Here is a 25,517-nt window from a genome sequence, read left to right as displayed (position 1 = left end):
ACATAGTTATTAGTATAAATAAGACGTTTTCTCACAATACAACAAAAGAACATGAAGGAATAAAATAGATAGTTGGGTAAACAACCCTACCATTCAGAATCTCAGGTGTAATAGCAGCTCCTGTAATAGTTACTTTGCCTTCATATGTCTTTTTTTTTTTTTTTTTAATAGATAAAGTAGTCACATTTGGAATTCAAAAACTGTACCAAAGAATACAGCCAGTCTCCTACTGGGGGCCCTAGTACAGGCTCCCCTCCCTACAGGAAGCCGAGGTTATTCAGGGCTATTTGTGTGTGCATATGGAAGAAGTGTCTGCTTCCATTCCTTCCCCAGGTTTAAAGCACTTGAGCAAGGGATGCATCTGTGCCGCGTCTGTCTTGAGGAGTGTCCCTGGCTGCACAGGACAGGCTTCCTCTTTTCTGTGTATTCTGCATCCTGTTCCTTTGAGAGGGAACCAAACATATTCATGCTAAAAATATTTCACTTTATCATGACATGATCTTTGGAAAAAAATGGATCTGCTACTGATTTTTTTTAAGTTCATGAATGTATTTTAAACTTCTCAAATTATAAAGGCAGACCCCAGGTAAGGGTAGCTGGGAAGGAGTTCAGGCCCTCTAGGCCGAGGCCCTTCCAAGGACTGCAAAGACAGGCTCATAGCACTTTAGAAAGGTCACCCATGTTAACTGTGCTAATCTGTCCCTGTCTCTGTCTCTGTCTCTGTCTCTCTCTGTCTCTTGTCTCTCTCTCTCTCTCTCTCTCTCTCTCTCTCTCTCTCTCTCTCCAGAACTACTGTAGACTGAACTCAAAGCCTTCATACTGAGTTATATCCCCAGCACTTCTTAAATTTATTTTTTCGTACTTTTTTATTAATGCATATTGGTTACACAGATTAATGGATTTCACTTTAGCAGAGTTGTGCATGCACAGAATATCCTTTAACCATTCCCTTCACAATTCCTCTTGTCTCACATCCCCCTGAGTGTATAGTTGGGGGGGGGGATATGTGAAGTATATTTGGATATTCTTTATTTTGAGGCAGGGTCTTTATATGTTGCCCAGGCTAGCTTCAAACTTTTGATCCTCTAGCTTCAGCTTCCTAGTGTGCTGGGATTATACTACCATGCCCAGCTTCATGAACCTTTTATAAGTGTTTCTCCTGCAGAACTATGTGCTGGCTCACCCCCAGAAAGAGGAATCCCCTTTTATGAAATTAAATCAGCCCAAGGAGAGAGTTTGTGTTGCAAAGGGTGCCTTACCAGCCTGCCTATTTGTCATCCAAGGCTGCTTGTAGGCCTTGCACAGCATGGATATAACCAGTTGAGATAGACTGCCCTTTAAAACAGCCATGGGCCAGAACTTTAGGCCTTTTATAACAATGAGTGAGAGCCATGGGGAAGGGGTCACCAAGTAACAGTAGTGTGTCAAAGACTACTATAGTAGTCTTTGACATCTAAGAAAGTCAAAGTCTTTGACATCTTGAGTTCATCTAAGAAAAAGAAACTGACTTTCATGCAAGGCTCCACTTAGAGGCCTCAGTGTTACAAGAGCAAATCATCCCCATACTTTGTTGGTGACATGGCTGCACATTCTCCAGAGTGAAAACTTTAAACTTAAGAGGAGCTAAGACACAAGCACAGTACACATGGCTGTTAGGAAGGCGTTCTAATGACCTGTCTTCTGTCTTGGGTGTTGTTTGTAACCTGTGTGCCATCACTGTCACATAAGTCATCCCTTGCCTCACCTGCTATCTTGGTTATTGTTCTCTCATTGTTGAGACAAAATACCTGATGCACAAAGTTCAGAGCAGAAAACGTTTATTTAGCTCAGTTTGTAAAGCTTTCAGTCCGTAATTTGCCGGCTCCAAGGCAGGGTGGCTTAGCAGAGGGGCAGCAGTTCACTCAGTGGAAGAGAGCAAAAATAACAAGAGAGGCAGAGGGGAAGAAGAAATGGGGAAGGTGAAAGGGGGGAGGGGGAGGGAGAGGGAGTGCAAGAAAGACCTCTTTCTGTTTCTTATAGTGTATGCAGGCTACCTGCCCTAGAGCAAGTGTAGCACTCACACCCTTAATCCCAGTACTGGGATCAATCACAAACTCTAGATGCCCACTCCTAAGACTGCATGAGGCTTTGTGGGGACATCTAGACACAAACCATAACACCAGCTCCCTCTCTACAGAGCAGTGGGGCCTGGGCTTAAGGAAGGAACCTCCTGAAGTATCAGCCATCTTTTGCCAGTGGGAATTTCATATCTCAAGACAGTCTTGGATTCATGGCATTCTGTTGTAGAAAGCCAACTATTTTCATGGGATGAAGTAATTTTATCTACTGTCCTAAGACACTGGGTACAAGTGCTGGGTGTGGAGGGTCCTGAAATGAGAAAAGCCTTCCTGTGCCTCACCCCTGAGGCAAAGCCAGCCTGCTCTCCTTTCCTGGTGCTTCTTGGTGAGAGTTGTGAACCTCACCTCATGGAGTTATGGGTGTGTAGCTTGCAGAAAATGCCTGACATATACAGTGGTTAAGGATTCACCCAGGAAGCTCAGCTGCCTGGCCCAGAGCCTGCCAGGTCCAGGGAATGTGGTGAATGAGATCCCAGAATAGTTTTGTAAGTCCCCCTTTCCACTGGATGGCACTCAGAGGCAGCATCCACCATAGTTTTGATCACATCTAATATTCATGAAAGAGGATTTCCAGAACTGCTTCAGAAAGTAGCAGTTTAGTGGTATGAGTGAGTCTGAAGATGGGGTATTATGAGGGAGACTGATAGCTAGGGGTGTTTTACTGTAAGAAATTATGTTTTTCACTAAACATTCACCCTATGCCACCTCAGATAAATGTGACTCATGCTAGAGAAGAAAAAAGGCCTGGCTCTGAATGTAGTGGTCTTGGAGAGTTTATGTAGTCCTGTCATGTGTGAGGCTAGAGGGGCCAGTGAGGACATGGTGAGGGCACTGGGGTCTGGCATTCTTCTCTGAAAGATCCACCAGAAACCTGCCTAAAAGCCTAAAAGTAAACTTATCTTTGTCATATGTTGTATTTGTTCCAGATCATCGATAAGAGTAAAAGAGATCCCTCAGAAGAGATCGAGATCCTCCTGCGGTACGGCCAGCACCCCAACATCATCACCCTCAAAGATGTGAGTGGTCTTGGGAAGTGGCCTCAGTGCCTCTGCTCTTGGTTTCTTCAGCTGACAGGAACACTACCACTTATTTTTCACAAGCTCTCCATACATGTCTAATGTTCGATTACTTGCCAAAGCCAGTTCCACACTACGTACCACAGACTCCCTTGGAGCTGGTCACCCAATTTGTAAGACTTGTATGTGTATGTGTTGGGTGCTCCCTGCTACACATAAATCACACAGCACAGCCACGTAACAGAGGAGATGGTACCTAGTGTGACTCATAACCCAGCCGTGTCATGGACTTTCACAACTATAACAGAAAAAGAGGTGAGAATTCTGGGAGTGAGGGGAGGCCCAGACCCAGCCGGCTCATGCAGCTTCTTGAAGCTTCTCTGGCTCTCTCTGTGGGTAGTTGCTGGTCCCAGTCTTTGGTGAGAGGGGATGGAGTAGGAGTTTGCCACACGTAGCTAGTCAGCAAGTGTACAACAGAACGCCTGAGGAGTGCAGGGTTTAGGCCTAGGAAGGAAAGATAGTTTTGTTGGGCCCAGGACCTCAGGATGCCAAGGCCAACTCAGTGTCCCTTCTGGCCAGTAGTCTCTGGAGTAAGAGAGCTTCAGGGTTCAGTTTACTACTGAGGGGCAAAGTAAACCAGTGTCCTATATCCAGAAGGCTTAGGTGAAGCCCTCACCATCACCCAGGTTTACAGCCATCTCCCCACTGTACATATTCAATGCTGTTTCCAATGTAAGATTGGCAAGAAAAAACCAACTCATCTGAGAACTACCTGAACCTGCAGCCCATTTCAGTTACTTTGGGGATGAGTGATTCAGTGATGTCATCATTTTTCAGTTTGCAAAAGTAGACTGTTGGAGTTCATAAACTCAAAAATAAACACTCCAAAATTAACTTTCTCCCTTTTATTAAGTTCAAAGTCAGGCAAATTACTAATTTGTTCTGAAAATGCATTGATTAAATGATGATCAACAAGCCAAAAGTAAGCCTATTTCAGTCCCTTGCATCAAGTCCTTGGTTCTTAATGCCTGTGGGGTCCTCCGTGCAAGGCGACTGGGCACAAAAATAGCCAGAGTTTTGCTGTGGTTGTTTTTTAATGTTGAGTGCAAGAGATTTAAGCCACTGCCCTAGAATCAGCCCTTTTCTGTCCCTTCTCTGAGATAAAAGTGGCACCAGTCAGGTGATGTAGCTCCAGATCCTGCCGCCGTGGCTCCTGGTACCGTCCATGGCAGTGATGTGAGGGAGAAGCAGATGCCTCCCAGGGCTGCTCAGTGGTGCAGGGTGCCCCCCAAGACCTGTGTAACTGGAATATCCATGCACACAGGAATCTGGAGAGCTTGGCTGGCCCTAGAGGACAACATGGGCAGCGCCAGGGCACGTGCGCATCCATGCTATATACTTCTGCCTTCCGGAGGTGGCAGCATCACTGACATTTCTGTGCAGCCCCAGCCACTGCATGGGAGCCTGCTTGACATGTCCTCCCCTAGCAGGAGTGTATCAGAGCTGTTCTCTTCCCAAGAAGGGCTACCCTGGCGTGAGGCCCAACTCCTACGTACTTGCTCTTATTCCAGGGATCATGAGCTACAGCCTTGGTCTCCTCCCCATCTGTCATAGTAGCAGGCAGCTGGGCAGTGGCACTGGTGATGGTGGTCCCGAAGCTTACGTGTAAACCCTCTGGGCTCATAGGTGTATGACGACGGCAAGTACGTGTACCTGGTGATGGAGCTGATGCGTGGCGGGGAGCTTCTGGACCGCATCCTCCGGCAGCGGTGCTTCTCAGAGCGCGAGGCCAGCGATGTGCTGTGCACCATCACCAAGACCATGGACTATCTGCATTCCCAGGGGGTAAGGCCATGGCAGCCAGAGCAGCCTCGGGAACAGCCACGGGAGAACCGAGGCTATGGAGGAGCTGCAGGCCCCAGGCAGGTCTTCCGACTGTGCCAAGTCCCTCCCAGACCACAGTCTGTCTCTTGTGCTGTCAGCCTCCCTGAGGACAGAGCAAGGAAGAGCGTTCTTTGCCCTCCCTCTGAGGCCCACGGGCTGAGGCTCTATAAGTGAGAGTGACAAAGGGCAGAAGAGCAAGAGAAACACAAACAGATCGTTATTCTAGGGCAGCTAATTGAGCAGGTAAATGCACAGGAACCAGCAGACGCTGCCAAGAAAGGTTTGTTCCAGGTCAGGCTAGCAGCGGTCTAGATCGTCTCTGGTGATTAACTTCTGTCCTTCCTGGTAGAAAGGGGAGGCAGACACCTTTATCAGTTTGTGTCTTGTTTTTAAGTAAATAGGCAGAGGTCAGAGAGCGTTCCCATCCACTTCCTTCAATTACTGAAGCTTGAAATAGTCAGTATGCCAGAACAGCATATTGTGGGGTCTAAAATAATTTGGGTCTAAAATAATTTGTATATACAGTGTACCCTAGAGCTACATTAATAAATCAGACTCACCTAGACTATTTTCAGGAATGGGCGAGCAAACTCTGGCCTTGTTAAATGATATTTAAATTTTTCATTATTTGCAGTGCACAAAGCCAAATTTATTAACCAACACAAAGGAACATTGTCAACAGAAATGATAATGACAGCTGAGGTTCAGAAAACCCTCAAATGCCTGAGCTGTGTTGAACTTTTCCTTACTGAATTGCAAAGCACAGAAGATGCTCATTGTGCAGGTGAAGGGACCAGCTCCTAAGAAGGTTGAGGCTCCTCCCATGTCACAGCTTAGCATGACACCACACCCAGGCCTGACGCTCAGTCACCCTTTTTTTCCATTCCTCATGCCCAACTGTCTTCATGATGGTCATGAAGCAAGCCATGCTGCCATGGCCAGCAGTGTATGCAAGGTTGTGAACCTTCAAAAAGAGCTCATCTCTGGACAGAATATGCTCTCAGGACCACACAAGGACTCCTGCTGTAGCACGAGTTTTGCATACAGTTTTTCCCAGAAGACAAGCACTAGAGACAGCCCTCTAGCTGAGGCTTTCAAAGAGTTCTTCTGCTTCATGAAGGAGTTGACAGAACTGAGACTGGGTCTTTCATTTCCCTGTCCCCAGGAGTCTGCAAGCCAGACATTGCCGGAGCATGTCCCTTTAATTTCCCTTGCAGATGTTCTCACTGGGCTGTAACAGGACAACTGAGACGCTCTGGCCCCAGCCGTTTGAAGGCACACACCACATGGCCCTACAATGGCGCTCTGTCTCCTCAGAAGACATCCCTTTGTGCCCTAAATAGCCACTTTGCTTTGAGATGTCCCTGGCCCTGCCACTGTGGCAGCTGTCACTGTCTCTGTGGAGTGTGCTGGGAATGCTGGTTCTTTAAGGGGCACAGTTGCTATGTCTGTGTAGCCCTGGTCCTGCCGTTTGCCTCAAGGAGTTGGAATGCCCACAAACAGCAGAGCACAGGCTGGGCCTGCCATGCACCTGACAGTGCTGGGCATTCAGGTGGCACGGGGTAGATATTTAGGTACTGAGAGCAACCTTGGGAAATCCTTTCACTCCTACACTCACTACTTAGGTCCTTTACTGTACTGGCTCCAATGAGAAGTTCCCTCCCAAGACAGGTACTTGTTTACATCCTTATTCGGACACTCCCTGCAACAGCAGGTGGTGAGGACGTGGTCACCTATGGCCAGAGGCAGATGGGGTACTGCACCTCTTTGCAGGACCTGTCCCTGAGCAAACAGTCTCTCCCAAGCACTCCTCTTCTCTCCTGCTGTCATTGTGTGACATTTCCTGCCCTCCAGGTTGTACACCGGGACCTGAAACCCAGTAACATTCTGTACATGGATGAGTCTGGAAACCCTGAATCCATCCGCATCTGTGACTTTGGCTTCGCCAAACAGCTGCGTGCTGAGAACGGGCTGCTGATGACCCCCTGCTATACAGCCAACTTTGTGGCCCCTGAGGTGAGGTCCCCCGAGCCCTCCCTAGGAAAGACAGCAAGCCCAAAAGAGAACTCCCTGCTGCTCCTGTGTGCAAAGTGGCCAGAGGGTCAGGTGGCAGTGATGACCTGGTGGGTCCCAGCAGTGCATTCAGAAGGATGTGAGGACCTCTTATAAAGAGACAGAAAGAAGAGCAGACTCTCCCAGAAGTCAGCTAAGCTTCCTCCTGTGGTTAACTGTATCATTTTCTTTTCATACCTGAAAAACTTTCATATGGTGACACTGTCACTGAAAAATTGTCATCCCACTGTAGACAGCTTAGTTCAAATGTGCATATCTTTTACAAGTGAGGCCGAGGTGTAATACGTGGGGACACAGAGCTGATGGGTTGTCTGTGATCAGACCCATTTGTTCCAGGAAGGAGACTGAAGTTACAAGCTTTTTCTGCACCATAGTTCCTGTTCCATGTTGCCTTCTCTGGCAGAACCAAGTTAACAGGCACTGAATTTAAGAACACCAGGTTCCCTAGCAACTTGCAGCTAAAAGCTCACATGTATATACAGGACCCTGTCTGCTCCTGGGCCTGTCCCAGAGAACCTCAGCCTAGGCATCTTGTGAGGCCCCCTTTTCATGTTCTCTGGGGCTATTTTCCACTAGGTCCTGACAGCACTACCATGTATGTGAAACTCCTTCATGTGAGCTGATGGTAGATGGAGGAGCGGAGTGGCAGGGCTGGCGCTGCTGCTGAGCTGAGTGGGGTGGAGGTGGAAGGGGACTTAACTCCGGGAATCCCGGATGAAACTATCCAAACTATTCCAGCCTGAGTGTGCCAAGTGACAAGTTTGAGAAAAAGGCAGCCTGGCAGTTCTCAGTGGCCCAGGAGTTGAGAGGAACCCTGACGACTGATCCCCAGTAACAGTGTTCCTGTGTCCTGGAACATGCAGCTGGGCAGTGGGCCGAGAGGCCATCGTTAGGGGTCATTCAAACACATGAACAATGTGTGCCCCTCCACAAACAACTTTCCCTGATTCCCTAGTTGTATAGTGTTTAACAGGGAGTGTTGCTGGGAGGGAAAGTAATTTTTCCTCAGCCCTTATATGGTCTAGTCTAGTCCAAATCTCAGACTGGCAAGAGAAACACAGGACTGAGTATGGCTGGTTCACAAGTACATGGAGACACCCAGGGAGGGGCGATGCTCAAAGAGGTGGCTTTGCACTTGGCTTCTGTGGCATCTTCAACACAGAGCAGTGGATGCTTAGAGAAGGGCGGGGCAAGGAGGAGGACTTTGAGGTGCTGGAAGTAGTGACCCATGAGAGGGCAGAAAACGGCTGCTGGCAGAGCCAGTCGCTGCGGTTGCCTGGCACACATGAGGCAGAAGGGTCTGAAGCCATCTTGAGCAGTAAGCTTTGTGCTCCAGGTGGGGCCCATGCCCTCATGCCCTCCATCCCTGTAGCCCTAGGTCTTGCTTCCAGGCAGCAGAGTGGGCAGGAGCTTCCCGCACCTGCTACTGCTTATTTACTGAAGCTCGACAGTCCTCAGATGAAGAAGGAGGCACATTTGGGGGAGCCCGATCTGGGGTCTTCAGTATTGAGTTTTTTACTTATGAAGTACACTGCATTGTGTTATAAATGTACCATTTACAAAGCATTGTTGTTTAATTTTTTGGGGGGTGGTACCAGGCATTGAACTCAGGACCTTGCACTTGCTAGGCAAGCACTTATTCCACTGAGCTATCTCCCTAGCCCCACTCCCTCTTTCTTAGACTCAGAAAAACAAACTTATTGTGTTTACAGGGCTTTTACAGATCACTTAGTCAATGGATCATGAAGCTAGGTCTTAACCAGTGAGCATGCTGTCATTTAGCATGTGAAAGGAAACTGACCAAAGGAGCGGAAAACAGCTCTCCTAACCCTTTGTTCAACACCAGTACAATAATCCACAGTAATCTCTGAACATTTATACTGCCTTCTTCCTTGTTATTCAACTGTAAATATAGCAAGGGAACTGTCCACAATTGAAGTATGTAACCTTAGGATAAGTTAAATTTCTTCTGCCTTTGTGATTCCTCAAAAAGTGAAGCATATGATCCAGCGATTCCACTTCTAGATATAGACACAAAAGAATTAAAGCTGTTTGTCCACCCTTGTTCATAATAGGATTGCTCACAATAGCCAAAACCATATAAGTTAGATGAGCTTTTAAGCAAAATGTGTATGCTATGGAATATTATTTAGCCTTAAAAAGGAAGGAAATTCTGATATATGCCACAACAGGAATGACTCTGAGGACAGCACATGACAAGAAAAACGTCAGTCACAAAAGGATGCCTATGGTAGTGTACAGAACCCGGTACCAAACCAAATGGAAAACACTCTGGCCCAAGGAGTTAGAAGACAACCAACTTCGTTATGTTGGCAGCTGATGGGGGATTGCTCCCAAGCATCGGCCCTAAGCTGGCCTTGGGCTTATTTTATATAGGTTTTGTAAGGGGGAGTTACAAAGGCTGAGAAGCGTGAATTTTTATTGGGTAGCTTTGGTTATTCTTCATTGCTGGGTATAAAGTCCTTGAAAGTTGGCAAACAGGGAAGGGCCAAGAAAGTACAGGCTGCACAGCTAGGTGCAGCCACCCTGAGCCGCATGAGGTTAGCTCCCGTGTAGTCAGTCCAGGCCAAGTGAGCCTAACAAATGGGCTATGTGGTGGGCAGCACAATCTCGTTTTGTCCTAAAATGTGTCAGACTACTACTGATTTTTAAATTTTTAAAATTGCCATCACAGTAGGAGTCTCCTTACATAAAGTCCCTAAAGAGGTCAGATTTGTAAAGCTAGAGAGCAGAATGGTGGTTTCTAGGCTGGAAAGGGTGGTGGAGATCTGGCTTTGGGCAGGGCCAAAGTTTCAATTTGGGAAGATGAGACAGGGCTGCTTTGGGGCAGTGCTGAAGACTGCATAACGCTGTGTATGTGCTTGAGGCCTCTGAACTACACACTTAAAAATGATTAAGATTGCTGGGCATGGTGCACAAACACATAAGGTCAACAGTAGAGGAGGCTGAGGCAGAAGGATTGCAAGTTCAAATCCAGCCAGGCAAAGTAGTGACTTAGCAAGACACTGTCTCAGTACAAGAAATAAAAAGGACTGGGGATGTTGGTCAGTGTGATGGCCATGAGTTCAAACCCCAGTGTGAGGGGGAAAAAAGTTAAGATAGTAAGATGGTAAGGTTATAAAAACCTCCTCTGCCCTCAGATAGAGGCACCCTTTATACATTTGTCCACAGGCCTCGCGGCTCTCTGCACTCAGTGGGCTGTGAGGGGCCTTCTTCCCTCATCACTCTGCACTGTGGTGTGCTGGGAAACATCTCTGCAGCTGAGTCCCCTACTGAAGTCCTTCCCATGTCTCTCACCCCTTGCAGGTCCTGAAGCGACAAGGCTATGACGCGGCATGTGACGTCTGGAGCTTGGGAATCCTGTTGTACACCATGCTGGCAGGGTAAGTGATGGCCCAGAGGGTGTCGGGACCAAGGACATGCTCCTCAGTAGAGGGCAAGGCTGGTCCATTCCCAAGAAATGAATTCAAGGACACATCACACAGCAATAGCCCCAGCTGGGGCAAACACTTTCCACCTTCCTTAGTGCCTCAGTACAACCACAGCTCAAGGATCAGAAGCAAAGCTTCCAGGCCTTTGCCTTCTAGGCTACATTCTTCTGGCTACACGGGCCACATCTGTGCCTTGGAGGGGTCCTCCTGGCCAGGAAGCATCTAGGAGTTTCTGGGTCAAAGAGCCTCTCAAAGATGGCTGTCCTCAGTAGCCCTGTTGGCCTCAGGCATGTCCAGCCAGGCCCTCATAAAGAAGTATGGTTCCATCAGCACGAGACCAGGGCTAGATGCTTGGTTCCCACTGAACTCTGCTTCTGCAGCTCTGAATTCTGGGATGAACCTTTCTTTACATCAGCTCCACTTCCCTCTTCAAGGCTGACAGGGTTCCTTCTCACCAGGAAGGGCCCAGTCCCCACAACATTCACTGGTTCCCAAGGATTTTATTAGATACTAGAGAGTACTGTAGACCATCCATCCTGTTTGCTGTAGCCCTTGCAGGAGAAAGGAGGTTGGCTTGCATTCTAAGAATTCATGATAAATCAGTAGTTCGTGTCCCCATCAAGGGGCTGGCCTCTCAGGAGCAGGGTACAGGGCTTTGTGGATACAGTGGCAAAGAAAGCCATCAAGTTCTCGCAGGTCACTGAGTCCCTCTGACACTCACACAGCCACTAAGAGATGTGTTGGGTGCGGGGGCCGAAAGACTCCTCCTCTTGGAAATGCACACTCGAGTACTTGTTTATTCTGTGGGTGTGGGAGAAGCGTCTCTCACAAGGAGGGTAGGAAGGGCCAGGGCTGGCCTTTCCTGCGTATTTACTTGCATGGCCTTCAAGTTCCTGTGAGTGTAGACTCATTTTTGATTGAGGTTCAAAGAATTAATTTGCCCAAGAACCTGGAGTTGGCAGTAGATCAACCACGGCTCCCTCAGACTTTGTACCTCTGGCTGTCATCCATGATGCCATACCATCACCATGGAAACAATCTCCAGGCAGAACCCTGTACAACTCTGCCATCAGTGTGACCCAAAGGAGCCCAAGAAATTCATGCCTTGAAGTCTAGACTTGTCCTCACCCACCTCATCAACCTTTAGCACTGGCAACCAAGATTTTTTTTTAAAGTGAATATAGTGTTAGGAAAAACACTGTGCTTTACAATGCATCTGGGATTTAGAAAATAAGGGGGAAAGAAATGATTGCTTCCTTCGTCAACAGAGTGCCAATATTAAGTGCAAACCTTATTTTATATTGTAAAATGCAAGCTCATCCCCACCTATTCTCTCACTACAGGTTTACTCCTTTTGCCAATGGCCCCGATGACACTCCTGAGGAGATCTTGGCAAGGATTGGCAGCGGGAAGTACGCCCTCTCTGGGGGGAACTGGGACTCCATATCCGATGCTGCAAAAGTGAGCACACCTCCCAGGGTTTTTTATTTTATTTTATTTTTTTTTTATTCATTTTTTTTTTCTTTTTTGCCATACTGGGGATTGAACTCAGGACCTTGTGCTTGCCAGGCAAACACTTATTCTACTGAACTATCTCCCCAGCCCTCTCCCAGGGTTCTTAACTCTTGATCATGAGGTTTCCTATCCCCATAGTGTGTGTGTGTGTGTGTGTGTGTGTGTGTGTGTGTGTGTGTGTGTAAGCCAGGAGCTACATTCCATAGAAATAGCACACATTTTACTCTCACGATGTCTTTAAGTCTTACAGCTAAAAGAATTACTAGCAAAAAAAAAAAAAAAATCACATTTTCTGTTAGCATATTAGTTAGGGTTCTGCAGAGACACAGAACTAATAGGACATTTACATAGACACAGATATAGGCATAAATGTTTAGCGACAAGAGGAGAACATCCAGTCCCAGGTGATACTGTGGACAGCATGTCTTGAGGGGAAGGAAGGTGACTGGGGATGGAATTCAGGGCCTGCACGTGCTGGGCGAGTGCTCTGCCACTGAGCGCCCCTCCTCCCTGGTAGCCCTGCTCCATCCTGGAGGGGCTGAGTGGGAATGACCGGCTGCCTGCTGTGTCATGGCTACGGGCTCTTAGGCAAGTCAGTGCTGTTCCCTTTGCTTCTACCTTCTCATCTGGAACTGGGCACAGTGCCAATTCCAGGAGACATTTCTTCAAGGAGGTACTGAGGTCAATGCCATCAAATAAAAATCGCCTTGTTTTTCTTCTCAGAAAAATGATATCTTCTAAAGAAGACATCGTGTTACTCTCTCATCACTGACACCCACAATTTAACAGAGAGATTTACTTTGGTTCACAGTTCACAGAGGTTTCAGCCCATAGTGGACTGGTTCCAAGGCAGGGTGGCATGGCCCAGGCATCCCTGGCACAGCAGGCAGGAAGCAGAGGGAGACCTAGGGAGGAGTGAGGGGCAGTGTACCCTTCCACGCCACACCCCCAGTGCCCCACCTTTTCCCCGACATCACATTTAGCTATAAACTCATCAGCAAATTAAAGCACTGGTGAGTATCACACACCTGGGATCTGGTCACCTCCAAGGAGCCCCACCTGTGACCACAAGAGGCTTGCGGGGGGCATTTTAGATGTGAACCATAACAAAAGGTATTGTTACAGTACATAGTATGTCTTTGTTGTGGTTTACAGTGAGAAAGAAATTCTATTGACCAATTCAAATTCACACTATCCATGCGTTCAAATTCACTTTAGTTCCTATTTAAATATGGTAGGAATGGCAGTTGTGGCTTGGGTCTTAAGGCGCCCATCCCTGTGATAGCTTCGTACTGCAGAGGAGGGAGGAAGCAGTACTGCTGTGCTTGCTCGAGGCCTATCTGAGGACCAGCTAACGTGATGCGTGTGGGGTACAAGTGTCTTCATGAAATGCGATGCAAATGGAAAATGCCTGAGATTGAACACGTGCGGCATTGTGTGAGCACACGCAGATTGTGAAGAGGAGTATGCAGTACAAAGTGGAGCTCTGCTCTTAGACGAGTTTTAGTAATTTCATTGTTGTTATACTAAAATAAGGGTTACCTTGCTTGGACATGAGCCACTGGCATGTAAGATGGCATACATGATAGCTTATGTGATTATGTGTGAATTTATAGAAAGTCCTGATAAAAATACAACTACATACATTGTTACCAATTAGCTTGTATCTGTGGGATACTGATTACTTCAGCCTCCTCTATCATTTTTTTAAAAAATAATATTTCACCAACTTACCTGTATCATTTAACATTTTAACATTTAATTTCCATTTGGATGTGAAGTCTAACAGTAATCACTTGACTCCAAAACAAGTCGCCATACAACAGCTATGGGGTTTTTCCATAAAGACGTAAAAGGCCTCTCACTAGGCATCTGCCAGCCAGCCCAGCACCCTTCCTCTCTGCCCATGACCCTCTGCAGGACGTTGTGTCCAAGATGCTGCATGTGGACCCGCAGCAGCGCCTGACAGCTGTGCAAGTGCTGAAGCACCCATGGATTGTCAACAGAGAACTTCTGTCCCAGAGCCAGCTGAGCAGACAAGACGTCCACCTAGTGAAGGTACCAAATGGCGGTGGGGACTGAAGGGGCCATGGAAACTGTAGGTGTCCCTTAGGTGCCAATAAATCACTTTATCACACACGTGCAGCCACAGTCAGCGTTTGTATTTGAGTGACAACTTCCATGCAGGGGAGAGTGACAGCTTTGGCAGCCATGTTGTCTCAAGTTCCCAGGCCCTCAATTCTAGGCCAGCCATCTGTAAAGCTCCCTGCTTACCAGCACAGCATTCCTCTCTCAGGCAGCTATATGAGGGTGGGACCCTTTTGACATCCTACAGGATGTGCTGTCATCCAGTTAGGTCTATTCTGGGTCCATCCTGAGGATTTGGAGCTACTCCAGGATAAGCCTGGTCACCAAGTCAGTCTAGACTACTCCAACGTGGCAAAAACTGAGGCTGACAGTCTCTGGCATTGGCCATGGCTGTGTTTCTGGGGCCTCAACAGGCCTTAAAACAGACCTGGCAGGGCCGACGAGATAGCTCAGCAGATTGAAGTGCCTACTTAGGCAGAGGCAACGGTTGGAGGTTCATCCCCGACCTGCGGTGCTGGCCCCACCCTGGGGCACACTGAGACGGTGAATGAAACTGGGCGTGGTGGTGCATGCCTGTAATCCCAGCGCTTGGGAAGCTGAAAACAGGAGAATCACTACAAGTTGGACCTGTGTAGTGAGACCGTGTAGACCCCTTAGACCCTGCACTAAATAATAAATAAATAAATAAATAAATAAATAAATAAATAAATAAAACAAAACAGACCTGGCCCCCTGTCAACAGCAAGCAGCTCACCTGTCCTCATTATAGGACTCACGAAGTTCTGCGTTTCTTACCCCCCCAGACACAAGCACCTTCAGAGGCCGGTGTAAAATGGTGACTGGATGTGATGACATTAAAATATATGGACCCACTGTATGCCTAGCCCTGCAGCAAACTCACTACCCTCAGGGCCCCAGGAATCCAGGGACAGTGCCCAAGGTTCTGCGCGTCCCACGGCCCTAGCACGCCACTCAGGAGGGGCAGGGCACCATGTTCACCTTTGCTTTCTCTTTCAGGGTGCAATGGCAGCCACCTACTTTGCTCTAAACAGGACACCACAGGCCCCACGGCTGGAGCCTGTGCTGTCATCCAGCCTGGCCCAGCGCAGAGGCATGAAAAGACTCACGTCTACAAGGTTGTAGCGGTCAGCAGCACCTGGACACCAGCCCCCGCTGTCCTGCCTGGTGCCCTCACAGGCTCCCAGGCATTGGATATGGCCCCGCTCACAGGCACCAGAAGTGACCACAAGTCCAACCCAAAGGCAGAACTGGCCTTCACTGTCTCTGTGTTTCCTTCTTGGCCCCAAGAGGGTCCTGTGGTGATCCTCAGAGTCTCGCTGTACTGGACTTGCCGCCTGTTCTCTCCCTCACTCCCAAGCAAACCAAATGAATGCCATCACCTCGCACCACCCCATGTGGAACCTGGGTCACTCCCAGGGTCCTGGTCTGTCCATTTCATGGTGTGTAGTTATAAAGAGAGGTTCTTTCCAGCTCTGAAGCCAGTAATGTGGTCAGATGCCCAACACCGGTGTTCTTATTACTACACGGAAAAGGATGTCAGTGTTGGAGCCTGTCAGGTGACTGCAAAGCCCCTCTGAGGGGCTGAAGGCATCTGGACCTCTCAGGGTCTTGGTGTCTTGATAGCCACATGACTGGAGTGGCATAGGAGCATCCAGGTTAGAGGCCTGGTCCTGCCCCAAATCGTCCAAAGAACCATTCTCTCTTGAGGTAGGCATTGACTGCTCTCTCCTTCGCTGCTGAGCTGTGAGGGCCGAGGGCCCATGCAGGAGGCTGTGGGCTGGGTCTGTACTTCACAGTTCCATCTCACCAGGGTCTGGACAGAGCGCTGTGAAGGAAAGGAGTCGAGGGGAACCAGCACCACTCTGTCTAGGTTGTCCCTGCAAAGGCTCCCTGATGTCTCCAGCTCACTGGTGACAGAGACAGCAGAACCTCTCTGGGTCTGCACAGGACTCAAGGCAAGTGTTTTGCTATGTTCACTCCCTTCATCACTCTGGTCTGCAGAGAAGCTATGAAGGGCAGAACACGGAGCATTGCCACCTCCCCCATCCCTACCTCTGAGGTCTGGGGAAAGGAGGAGTCATTAGTCCTAACACTCACTCATGGAGGCAGGAAGGCCAGGAGCGCCACCAACAGCAGAGATGCACTTTGTAGAAGCTGTGGTTTATGTTGTGTTTTGTGTTTCTGTTGCACAGATCTATTTTTAAATCAGCATTTCCTTTACCCTGGTGTGGTGTGTGCACACAAATGTGTTACTTGTGAAGGAGAATGGGGTGAGAACCTTCCTGTGCGGGAGGCTCAGCCAAGTTCTCAAGGACGTGTGTGTTCCCCAGCCTTCCTCAGGAATCCTGAGGATGCCCCTGGCAGAGCTAAGCCAGGGGTCCCTGACCAAACGGAACAGGGAACACTATCACCTGGGGCTCATGGCCCCTGCTCCTGGTACCACTGAGGAATCACCCCCTGCACACCCAGCAGTGACTGAGAGGTCCCCTTGGGCCACACCGAGATTGCACTCAGAAGACCACGGATGATCCATCATTTTCCTTCCATCTTGATTTGCTCTGGAACCCAACACCACAACCCCCAAAAGCACTACATTCTGGAAAATAACTCAGCTTGGTTTGTTTTCAGACCTTAAAATACAAACTTATTTCATAAGCTTTAATTATTCCGCGAGACGGTGTTTTAGAGCGATCTACAGAAAACGAAGAAGTGAGGGACAGATTATGTCCCAGTCTTCAGATGGCCTATTGGGCACTGTTCATATTTTCTCAGTGGAAAGTGCTTTTTGCCAGGGCTAAAGTGATTTTCCCAGTCACTTTAAGATTTAGATCTGAATTGTTTCCACTCTTATTGAAAACCTAGGGAAAAGTGGATAGTACTTAGGTAACAGATTTTCCTCTTAGAAATGAGCAAAGCTCATAAATCCTCTGCTCGCAACCCAGGTGTAGATTTGCCCTTCAGCTGTTCTCAGCCCTTGCCTTGGTTGGTTCCCTTCCGGCCCTGTGTTCTGATGCCAGGGAAAGAACCAGGGAAAGGACGCAGAGCACAGCACCCAGGAGGGGCGTCACACAGATACCACGTGGGCTCCTGCAGCCCACTGCCCGCCTCCTTGACTAATGCCACTTTGCATGCCTCATATTCTGAGCCACAAACATGCCAAAAGGACGGAGGTGACCATCACCCAACTGTCCTTGATGTGTATGTGATGAGAGTCTCTTAAAATACCTTGATTTTCCTGCCCCTACCGAGAGCACAGTGATACCTGATGCCCCCAACAGAAAATCGGCCCAGATGAGTTATGGATGGAAGTCTTTTAACGCAGCTTTTAAGAATCCTAAAGGCAAGGACAGGTGACTACAGTTTACAAGCTGTAGGGAGTGCGTGACTGTGGGTAGCATTAGTGCTTATCTCCCCATCCAATGAAACTCCCTCTGTCACAGAAGGCTCCACATGCTTTGCACAAGTAATACAGACATCTCAGGAAGTTCAGTGTCCTCCCTGCCCACACGGAGTCATAGCCCCTTGGGATCATAAAGCCATGGAATTTCTCATGAGAAAACCCAGTTTCCACCCCAGGCTTCCTAACCCAATCCTGAGTGATTCCTTCCAGACCCATTCTAGGTCCATTCTGCCTATCAAACCCCCAGCTTGGGAAGAACACCCAATCCATCCCTGGTGGAGGAGCATTGCAGGATTCCAACCCCTGAGTCAAATGTGTGAGACATGAGGATCTCAGTTTGATCCTAAGGCCAGATTTGTGCAAGACTGTAAACTAGTCGCGTGTATGCTGATGTGTGGAATATTGTTCAGTGAGTGACAATAGTACTTAATGTTAGCCAGTATTGTGTGCTAAATGGTGTTATTTCTGAAAATGCACATGGGATTTTTACCTTATGCTTTACTGATTCTCTCAAGCACAGGATAAAATTTGTTTCAGGCTTCCGTCTCTGACATGTTCAGCTGCCCCTCGCCTTTGCAAATGTTGTAAAACTTCTAGACTGGGAGAGGCTGCTGGAAGTCCCTGAGTGGTAGGGAGAGGTGTAAGGTGTGACCCAGGCTGGCTTCAAAGCTTAGGAGGGGACTCCACAAGCGTCCTGGTCTCCCCGCCCCACGCGCTGCTCTGTCCGCTCCTCTGACTGGCACTTTGTTTACAAGCTCAGCAGTTGTGTTTACAGACCATTTTCATGTTCGCGCTTTATACTTCATGTTTGAGGCGGGCGGCCACTGTACAGATATTTATTATGCTTTCCAGACTTTCAGAATAGATTTTTTGAATAAACATGGATTTTATGAAGTGTAATATTTTTCTAATATAACAAGAACCTTTGGATTTTCTATGTTGTTACTAATAACAGTCCAGAGATAACCTACTTAGTCTTCTAGCCATCCCACTGTTTGCAGGCACGGTGAGCTTCTGGTAGAGCACATGGCACCTCTCAGGGCGGTGAGCAGCAGCCCATACCTCCACTGAGATGCGTGCATGAGTGCTTGTGTGCGAGTGTGTGAGTGTGCAATCTCATGTGGAGATGGTCAGCATCTCAGTCACTCAGAGCTGAGAGCCTGCATGTGTGTGCATGTGCGTATCTGTGGTTGTGTGTGTTCTTACCCACATGGGTACAAGATGTACACGTGTGTGTATCAATATTCACACTTGGGAGCACCATATGCATGTTCGTGCCTATATTTGCACATTTATACAGGCATGTAGAGGTGTGAGTGTGAGTATATTTACAAGAAAAATTCTATGTATACATGTAGTATTGTGTGAGACTGTGGTGATTCATACATGTGTATATGCAGACAGACACGTGTGCACTGTGTGAGGCCTGCAGCCATGTTGGGACAGGTGCACTGGAAGGAGACAATGCACAGTCATCATATGAGACAAACCAGGTAACCAAGGGTGACCGCCAGGGACAGCGTCCTTTCTGGGTCTTGTGTGCTTTGCTAGCTGGCCTCGCAGACCCTTGCTTTCTTAATATGGAAGGAAACAAATCTTATTGGTCTTTGGCTCTCCAACCTAATTTCTTCTTCCCATTCATAAGTTCCTAACCAGCACATTCCAACAAGCAGTACACACACTCTACCATGCACACAACATAAGCGCATGTACATACACCTTTGCTGAATGTTGTGTACACAAGAGGGCTCCTCCTGAACTGTTAGGCTACTAGTAAGAGAATTTCAATACAAACAAGAAATCCTAACTCTAACCACTCCCTACACATGCTTGCAGAATGCCACCTAAAAGAAACATAAATTGAAAAACTATCTGTCTGCCTACTATCTCTTTTGCCTCAGTAACTCCCTCAAATCTGTGATATGAGCAAAATTCATTGCCTTCCTGTTCTGTGGCCAGAAAGCACCCCCAGCTCTCACCCAGTCCTCCTCCAGACCCTCAGCAAGTTGAATCCTTCCCAGTCTGTCACTCCATCCCCTCCCCTACTGCCTCACCCGCCCCAGATTCACTCTGAGGTCCTGTGGCTACATTGGCTGCAAGGACTGTCCAAGACACTTTCCCTGTTTGCTTTTTAGAGGCCACACACAAGAATTTACACATTTTTACAGACAAAAAAAAAAGACAAAGAAAGTGGACAGAAGAGCACAAGGTCTAAGTTTGTTAAAGTTTGTTAAGCTCTGCCCTAAATGCAGCACCATTCAAAGCTATGCACCACCACCTTGCTGCCTGCTGTGACCGGAAGGCTTCTAACCTTAAGAGTAGCTTATTAGCACCCTGGATTCCTGAGTCGAGGTGGCTTCCAGAGTCCAGCGGCAAAACTGCACCCTTGACACTGCATTCAGTACTCAGCATCAGTGTGGTTTTGGCCAGAAGAAGAATGCATATAAGAACTGAGTTGTGCTCAGCCTGAAAGCTGACAGTTGCCCACCCCAAACTCACGATGCTGGGGACCAGCCAGAGCTCTGGGCCAGAGGTCACAACACTCAGCAAGAGCAGTGTGCTTGGTGCTACCTTTTGGCCCCTGAACCTTACACATAGGTGAGGGAGGGGCTGGGTGGACGTTACACACTGCTGCCAACAGACAGCACCGGCCACCTTGCCAGTCCTTATTACATAGGACAAAGCTGGCCTTCCCTTTCCCAAGTGATACTCCTCTGTCCTCCCAGGCTATTCACTCTACTGATGTTCCAGGAAAGTGGGTCTAGAACCAAGATAGCTATGAATTTTCACTGTGGAAATGCAAGGTAGCATGGAGATTTATCTCCCTGCAGTTAGTGGCTCAGGCTTGTCATCACTGTCCCCAAATGCTAAACTGGGTGTTAGCCAAGCATGCTTGAGGCCCAGGAGAAGAAAGTGAGTCTGTGCTGGGCTGTTGCCCATGGCCTACAGAGCATTGGCTCCATCTCAGATGTGCTGAAGTGGGTAAGCACCAGTCTCTTACAGGACTCAGAATGTCACTTGTTTCCTCAAAACTCGGACACTTCCTTGTCCCAAGAGATGCCCACTGAGGTCTGAACAGTGTCTACTGACAGGAAGCCAGGCTTGTGAGGGATGGCAGGACCCCAACACATTTCATAAGAGCCTCAGGGCCACTGAACAAAAGCTCCTGAGTCACCCAACTTCAGGATTCAGCAAACCTTTGCATCTTCCTTTCCATCATCCTATGAACTTCCAGGTAAAATAAACAAAGCTCATTTGCAAAGGTGGAGCCAACATAACACCTGACTACTGAGGCACAGAGCCCTGGTCCCAGTTCTGCAGCCCCAGTGGGGGATCCCCAACCTTAGTTCCTGCAGCTGGGCCTGGGCCAACTCTCACAAAGTGTGAATATTCCAACCTGGGAGGAGGAAAAAAACAGTGTAGAAGTAAAGTGTGCCAAAATGCCTTGATCAATAACAGCAAACCCTAGAGAGCTTTCAGTGATAAACAACCAGGTGCAGTAAGCATGCCTTAGACTTGCCACCTCTGCGTGAGATGGGGACTCGAGCAGGGCCGAAGGGTTGCTGTGGTTGTCAGGAAGCAGAGGGGCAAAGCAGAATAAGGCCTGCGTCTACTACTTCCCAGCCTGCATGACTTCCCTGCCCTGCACCTCGCTAATGGCTGAATTTAAGGATCCACAGTCACAAGTAAGCCTGGCACACTGGCACCCGCCTGCAGTCGGTTGCTCGGCAGACAGCTTTGTCGACCACAGGAGTTTAAGGCCAAAGTGAGCAACACAATGAGACTCCCATCTTTTAAAAAAGAGAGTATTAATAAAAGACTAAAATAATGTAAAATAAAAAATATTTATATTGATATCTGTCCAGCTTGGTTGTATTTGTCATATTGTACTGAAGAGGAAAAACAACAGATAAACAGGTAGTATAGATGTTGCTGTCATCCTTCTTGAGTTTAAGCAAGATAGCTCAGTGGATAAGTGCTTGGTTTGGCAAGCGCAGGGGCCAGGGTTTGATCCAGTGCCATTCCTGCCCCCGAGCACTCTGAGCCAGCCCCTGAGACTGGGTGTGGTGGTGCATGCTTGTAATCCCAGCACTGGGGAGGCTGACAGCAAGAGAATCACTAGGAGTCCGAGCTGGGTAGTGAGACTGCACAAAATACACTGCCACTTCTGCTCAGTTCCAACAACGTTGCTCACCCCAAGTGTAATGTAAGTGTTTGCCTGTGTTTTTGTCCATAGCCCGAAGGACCTACAGAATTATCTGCTGATCCTAGCACTCCCGGCCTCTGTGCTTGTGTGCAGGTTACGAAAGACCACTGGGAACTTTGGCGTAAGGAAAGACACAAAAGCTGCAGGCTTCACTTCCAGACTCCATGTCTTCATTATTTAAAACTGCAGCCTTAGGGTTAGGTTAGGCAAACCAGCCAATGGGTTTTCTTTTTCTGCCCTGCACAGCAGATGATAAGACAAGGATGTGTCAAAAGACTAAAAAAAAAAGTAAGAATGAGGCTCCTCGCATAAATATAAAACACTTTTAGAGCCTTAATTTCAATAATAACATCAGAATATTCCCATTGAAATCTAGAAAACCTCCAAAGAATTCGAAACTTATAAGAACCTCAATCTAAAAGAATTCAGTATGAAAAGCAGCCAGAGTTTAATTCATAAACTCCCACAAATCATGATAAAATAATGAATTTTGTTCTCACAACTTCCCTACCTGACATCTGGTTAGGCAGTCCTCAGGTTCACACTGTGACCACTGGAAAGCCACCTGGGTCCCCAGGCTTCTTGGGAAATACAGGATTTCCAGGACAGGGAGCTGCAGGAATGGATTCATAAGGATCAGGAGCCAGGGCCAACCCTCCTTAGCTGAGCATCCCCCGCCAGCCTGCCTGGGAGTCCCACAGCTCTCTCCAGCCCAACCCTGCTCTTCGGCACCTGATCCTGCATTTTCTGCCTGGGCTGTGCTGAATGCAGATGCATGACCTGAGGTGCTCCCTGTAAGGGTTTCAAAGGACTGAGTCACCCTACTAGCAGCTATCGCTGCTCTAGGATCCTGTGCCTCCCAAGTTAATGACCTAACTTTCTCAAAAGAAATGTGGCCAATCTGGGAATGATACTATCATGCAAAATTTACAAATTCAAGCTAGGTTGGTGCCATACATCTGTGATCCCAGCATCTTGAAAGGCTGAGGCACAATGATCACCAGTCCAAGGCTACCCATGGCAACTTACGGAGACCCTATTTCATGGAGACCCTATTTCAAAACAAAATTTTAAAAGAGTTGGGGATATAGCCACTGATAAAGCGTTGAGTTAACATGCAGGAGGCCCTGCATTCAAAATCCAATAGGTCAAGAAAACAAATTCCCTTGAGCTTCCATGTAGTGCCTCCCGTTACGTCCTGGGGGTGGTAGCAAGCAAGCTGGACACGCGCTCTTACCTCTGTCACACAGAGGGACAAAGGGAGGACCCAGACTAGTTTGGCTAGTTAACACGTTTTGCAGTCTTTATTTGGCCACCTAGTCAACACACATGAGTCATATTTCCCAAACATTCTCCTAAAATGCAGGCTGAAGCAGCCTGAGATGGTGTCATTCCATGCACATGCCCTGGGACCCCTCCGGTGCACCCAGTCTGCCTCCCAGCAGGGGTCTCATGCACCCAGGGCCTTGAACGCTTCTCCTCTGCTTCCGCGGTCTCCGCAAGGAGTACAGCTCAGGACAGTCATCCCCCCTGTGTTTCCAGTGTAGGGAGAACCTTGGTGGTCTCTAAGCACCTTAATTGTCTTAGATGTATAAATACTCCTCTTGTCTTAAAGAAATGTTTATTGGTAGGGTTATATATAAGATATGGCCCGGAGAGCACACAGGCTCTTACATTATGTCCAGATTTGCATTATTTTATCTTAGAAAATCCCAAGCATTTTGAATTCTAAAATGCAGTCCAAAAATCTTGGATGACAGATTGTAAACTGCACTTCTGTGGATCCGACCCCACGCTTACCCTCTTTTCCACTTCTGCCCATCTCTTTTTCTAAATTATTTCAGTAGTGTGAACTTACAGGTAGAAAACAACAGAAATCCAACTCCCATCACCTGTGAGAACGGTACTTAGAAACCAATTTCTAAGGTTTCTAAGGTCTAGTGCAGGGCTGTCATCTTTCTGCCAGCACAGGACACAGAAATGGTTCTGTGCGGGATGCCAGAGCCAGTGTGGCAGCACTCACACGTCTGCGTCAGGGGCCGTGGGTGTGAGCGCAGCTCTCTCACCATTCACACCTGCTTTCTCTATAAACCTCCCCACACACCTCAGAGAAGCCCTTCTGGTAGGTCGCTGAACCGCAGTGCACAAGCTCCGTGTTCCCACTAGGAACGCGGCCACACAAAGCCCTAAGTGGACCTCGACGTCCTCAGTGAATGAGCGTGGCCTTGTTGAAAGGGCAGGTTGATTCCATTTCCTTCTAGAAGCTTTTACCTAAGCGGCCCTAGTTCCGGGTGCTTGCAATTGTTACAAACTGCCTCTAGAGGGCGAGAGGTCCACATCCTCAGAAAGGCCCTTGAGCATCCGGAACTGCAGACTGCTAAAGCAATAGGCGGGAACCTGCCCCTTAGCTCAATTCTTTAAGCGGCTGCTTCAACAAAGCAGTCAGGCTCAGGTTGCTGTGGTTGGATCCCCACAACTCAAGCCAGTCAAACCTGCCCTGAAGGCATTCGGAGCAAAAAAAATCCTAAAGCAATAGGCCTTCAGTCACTTCGGAACAAGGGCACAAACGCTATAAGGAGACACTGTGCACCCGGCCTCTGGCTCCTGTAACTCTTTGCAAGGGATTGCTGCATGAAGCTCAGACCAGAATAAGGAATCTGAGTGTCAGTACTTGGGATGATCCACACACCGCACTAACCCTGCACAGGTGGAAACAGCAAAACTCCAAGCTGGGTTGGTTTAGGACCCAGAATGTTCACAGCGGCAATCTCACACTCAGGAGGAAACTAACATGCCTCCTTGAGAGGAGCAAACAAGTTGCTTAAGTTACTTCTTCATTAAACTAAAGCTAATATAACAGGTCTGCTGGAAAAGCTTAATTCACCAGGGGCTCTTGGCTGTAAAGTGGCTGTGAGCCAAAGCCTCAGGGAACTCCTAAGAGGCTCTCTGAGGGACCGGGTAGGAGGTGAAGCATCTATGCCTTCAAAGGGCCCTAACTCATCTGATCTGCTCTGCAGTGCCACATGCAACTTTAAATTCTGTTTAAATTTGGCTTAAAGCAGCAAAGCGCCGTCTCTACCTGATTTTGCATCCATCGTGTGCTGCAGTGTGCCACGTGGATGTGTGGCCAGGGTCTCATCCGAGCTCTGCAATCTCAGATCTGCTGTCTTCATCCCAGCCTTGGCCTCCAGCGTGCCACTCTTGCCAATTCCCTTGCTCAGTGGAAACACCATTATAAACACTGCTTCCAACGGGTAAATCCAAGATCCATTAGTCCAAAGTGTCTGTCTCGTGGCCCACCACGAGAACCTGCTATCAAAGCCTGAAGAGCCCTCCGTGCTGTCTGGAACCTGGCTCCCTCTCCCTACCACCCACTACCTGCCTTTGCTTCCATCAGCCTCACCTGGCGTGTGTCACAGTCTTGCCTGGTCCTCCTAGCATGCAGTGCCTCTCTCAGCTTATTCCACCTCACAGCCCAAAACTAGGAAGAAACTTCATCACTCTACTTAAAAGAGCCACAGAAGCTCTTGATCTTCTAGTGGAAGTCTAGCCTCCTGGTCTGTCCTGGAGGTCCAGTGACACTGGCCATCGCTAGTTTTCTCCAGGGACACCCAACCAAAACCTCACACTCTAGTGCAGTGCTGTCCACAAGGTACTCACCTTTGACTATTAATATTTCAATCATTTATTGAAATACAATGCAGATTTGAGTTGATGGCCACACAGCAACATTCCAAATGCTCA

The 25,517-nt window shown here is 48.1% G+C and overlaps 1 protein-coding gene across 2 annotated transcripts in view; it reads left to right on the top strand.

Annotated features, from left to right (window-relative positions):
* Rps6ka2 (ribosomal protein S6 kinase A2) overlaps nucleotides 1-17,018 on the top strand; it is a 225,531-nt gene extending 208,513 nt beyond the window's left edge. For both annotated transcript variants that reach the window (XM_023706495.1, XM_004646223.2), the window contains exons 15-21: nucleotides 3,044-3,133; nucleotides 4,820-4,978; nucleotides 6,872-7,033; nucleotides 10,418-10,494; nucleotides 11,886-12,003; nucleotides 13,978-14,115; nucleotides 15,163-17,018. In XM_023706495.1, the coding sequence (XP_023562263.1) occupies nucleotides 3,044-3,133; nucleotides 4,820-4,978; nucleotides 6,872-7,033; nucleotides 10,418-10,494; nucleotides 11,886-12,003; nucleotides 13,978-14,115; nucleotides 15,163-15,288 (870 nt within the window). In that variant the 3' untranslated portion in view covers nucleotides 15,289-17,018. The remainder of the gene's footprint in view (nucleotides 1-3,043; nucleotides 3,134-4,819; nucleotides 4,979-6,871; nucleotides 7,034-10,417; nucleotides 10,495-11,885; nucleotides 12,004-13,977; nucleotides 14,116-15,162) is intronic.
* Nucleotides 17,019-25,517: the final 8,499 nt, after the last annotated feature.

Source organism: Octodon degus, unplaced genomic scaffold, assembly GCF_000260255.1.
Source record: "Octodon degus isolate 3935 unplaced genomic scaffold, OctDeg1.0 scaffold00261, whole genome shotgun sequence".
Classification (NCBI taxonomy): Eukaryota; Metazoa; Chordata; class Mammalia; order Rodentia; family Octodontidae; genus Octodon; species Octodon degus.
This window is presented reverse-complemented; position numbering and strand designations above follow the sequence as displayed.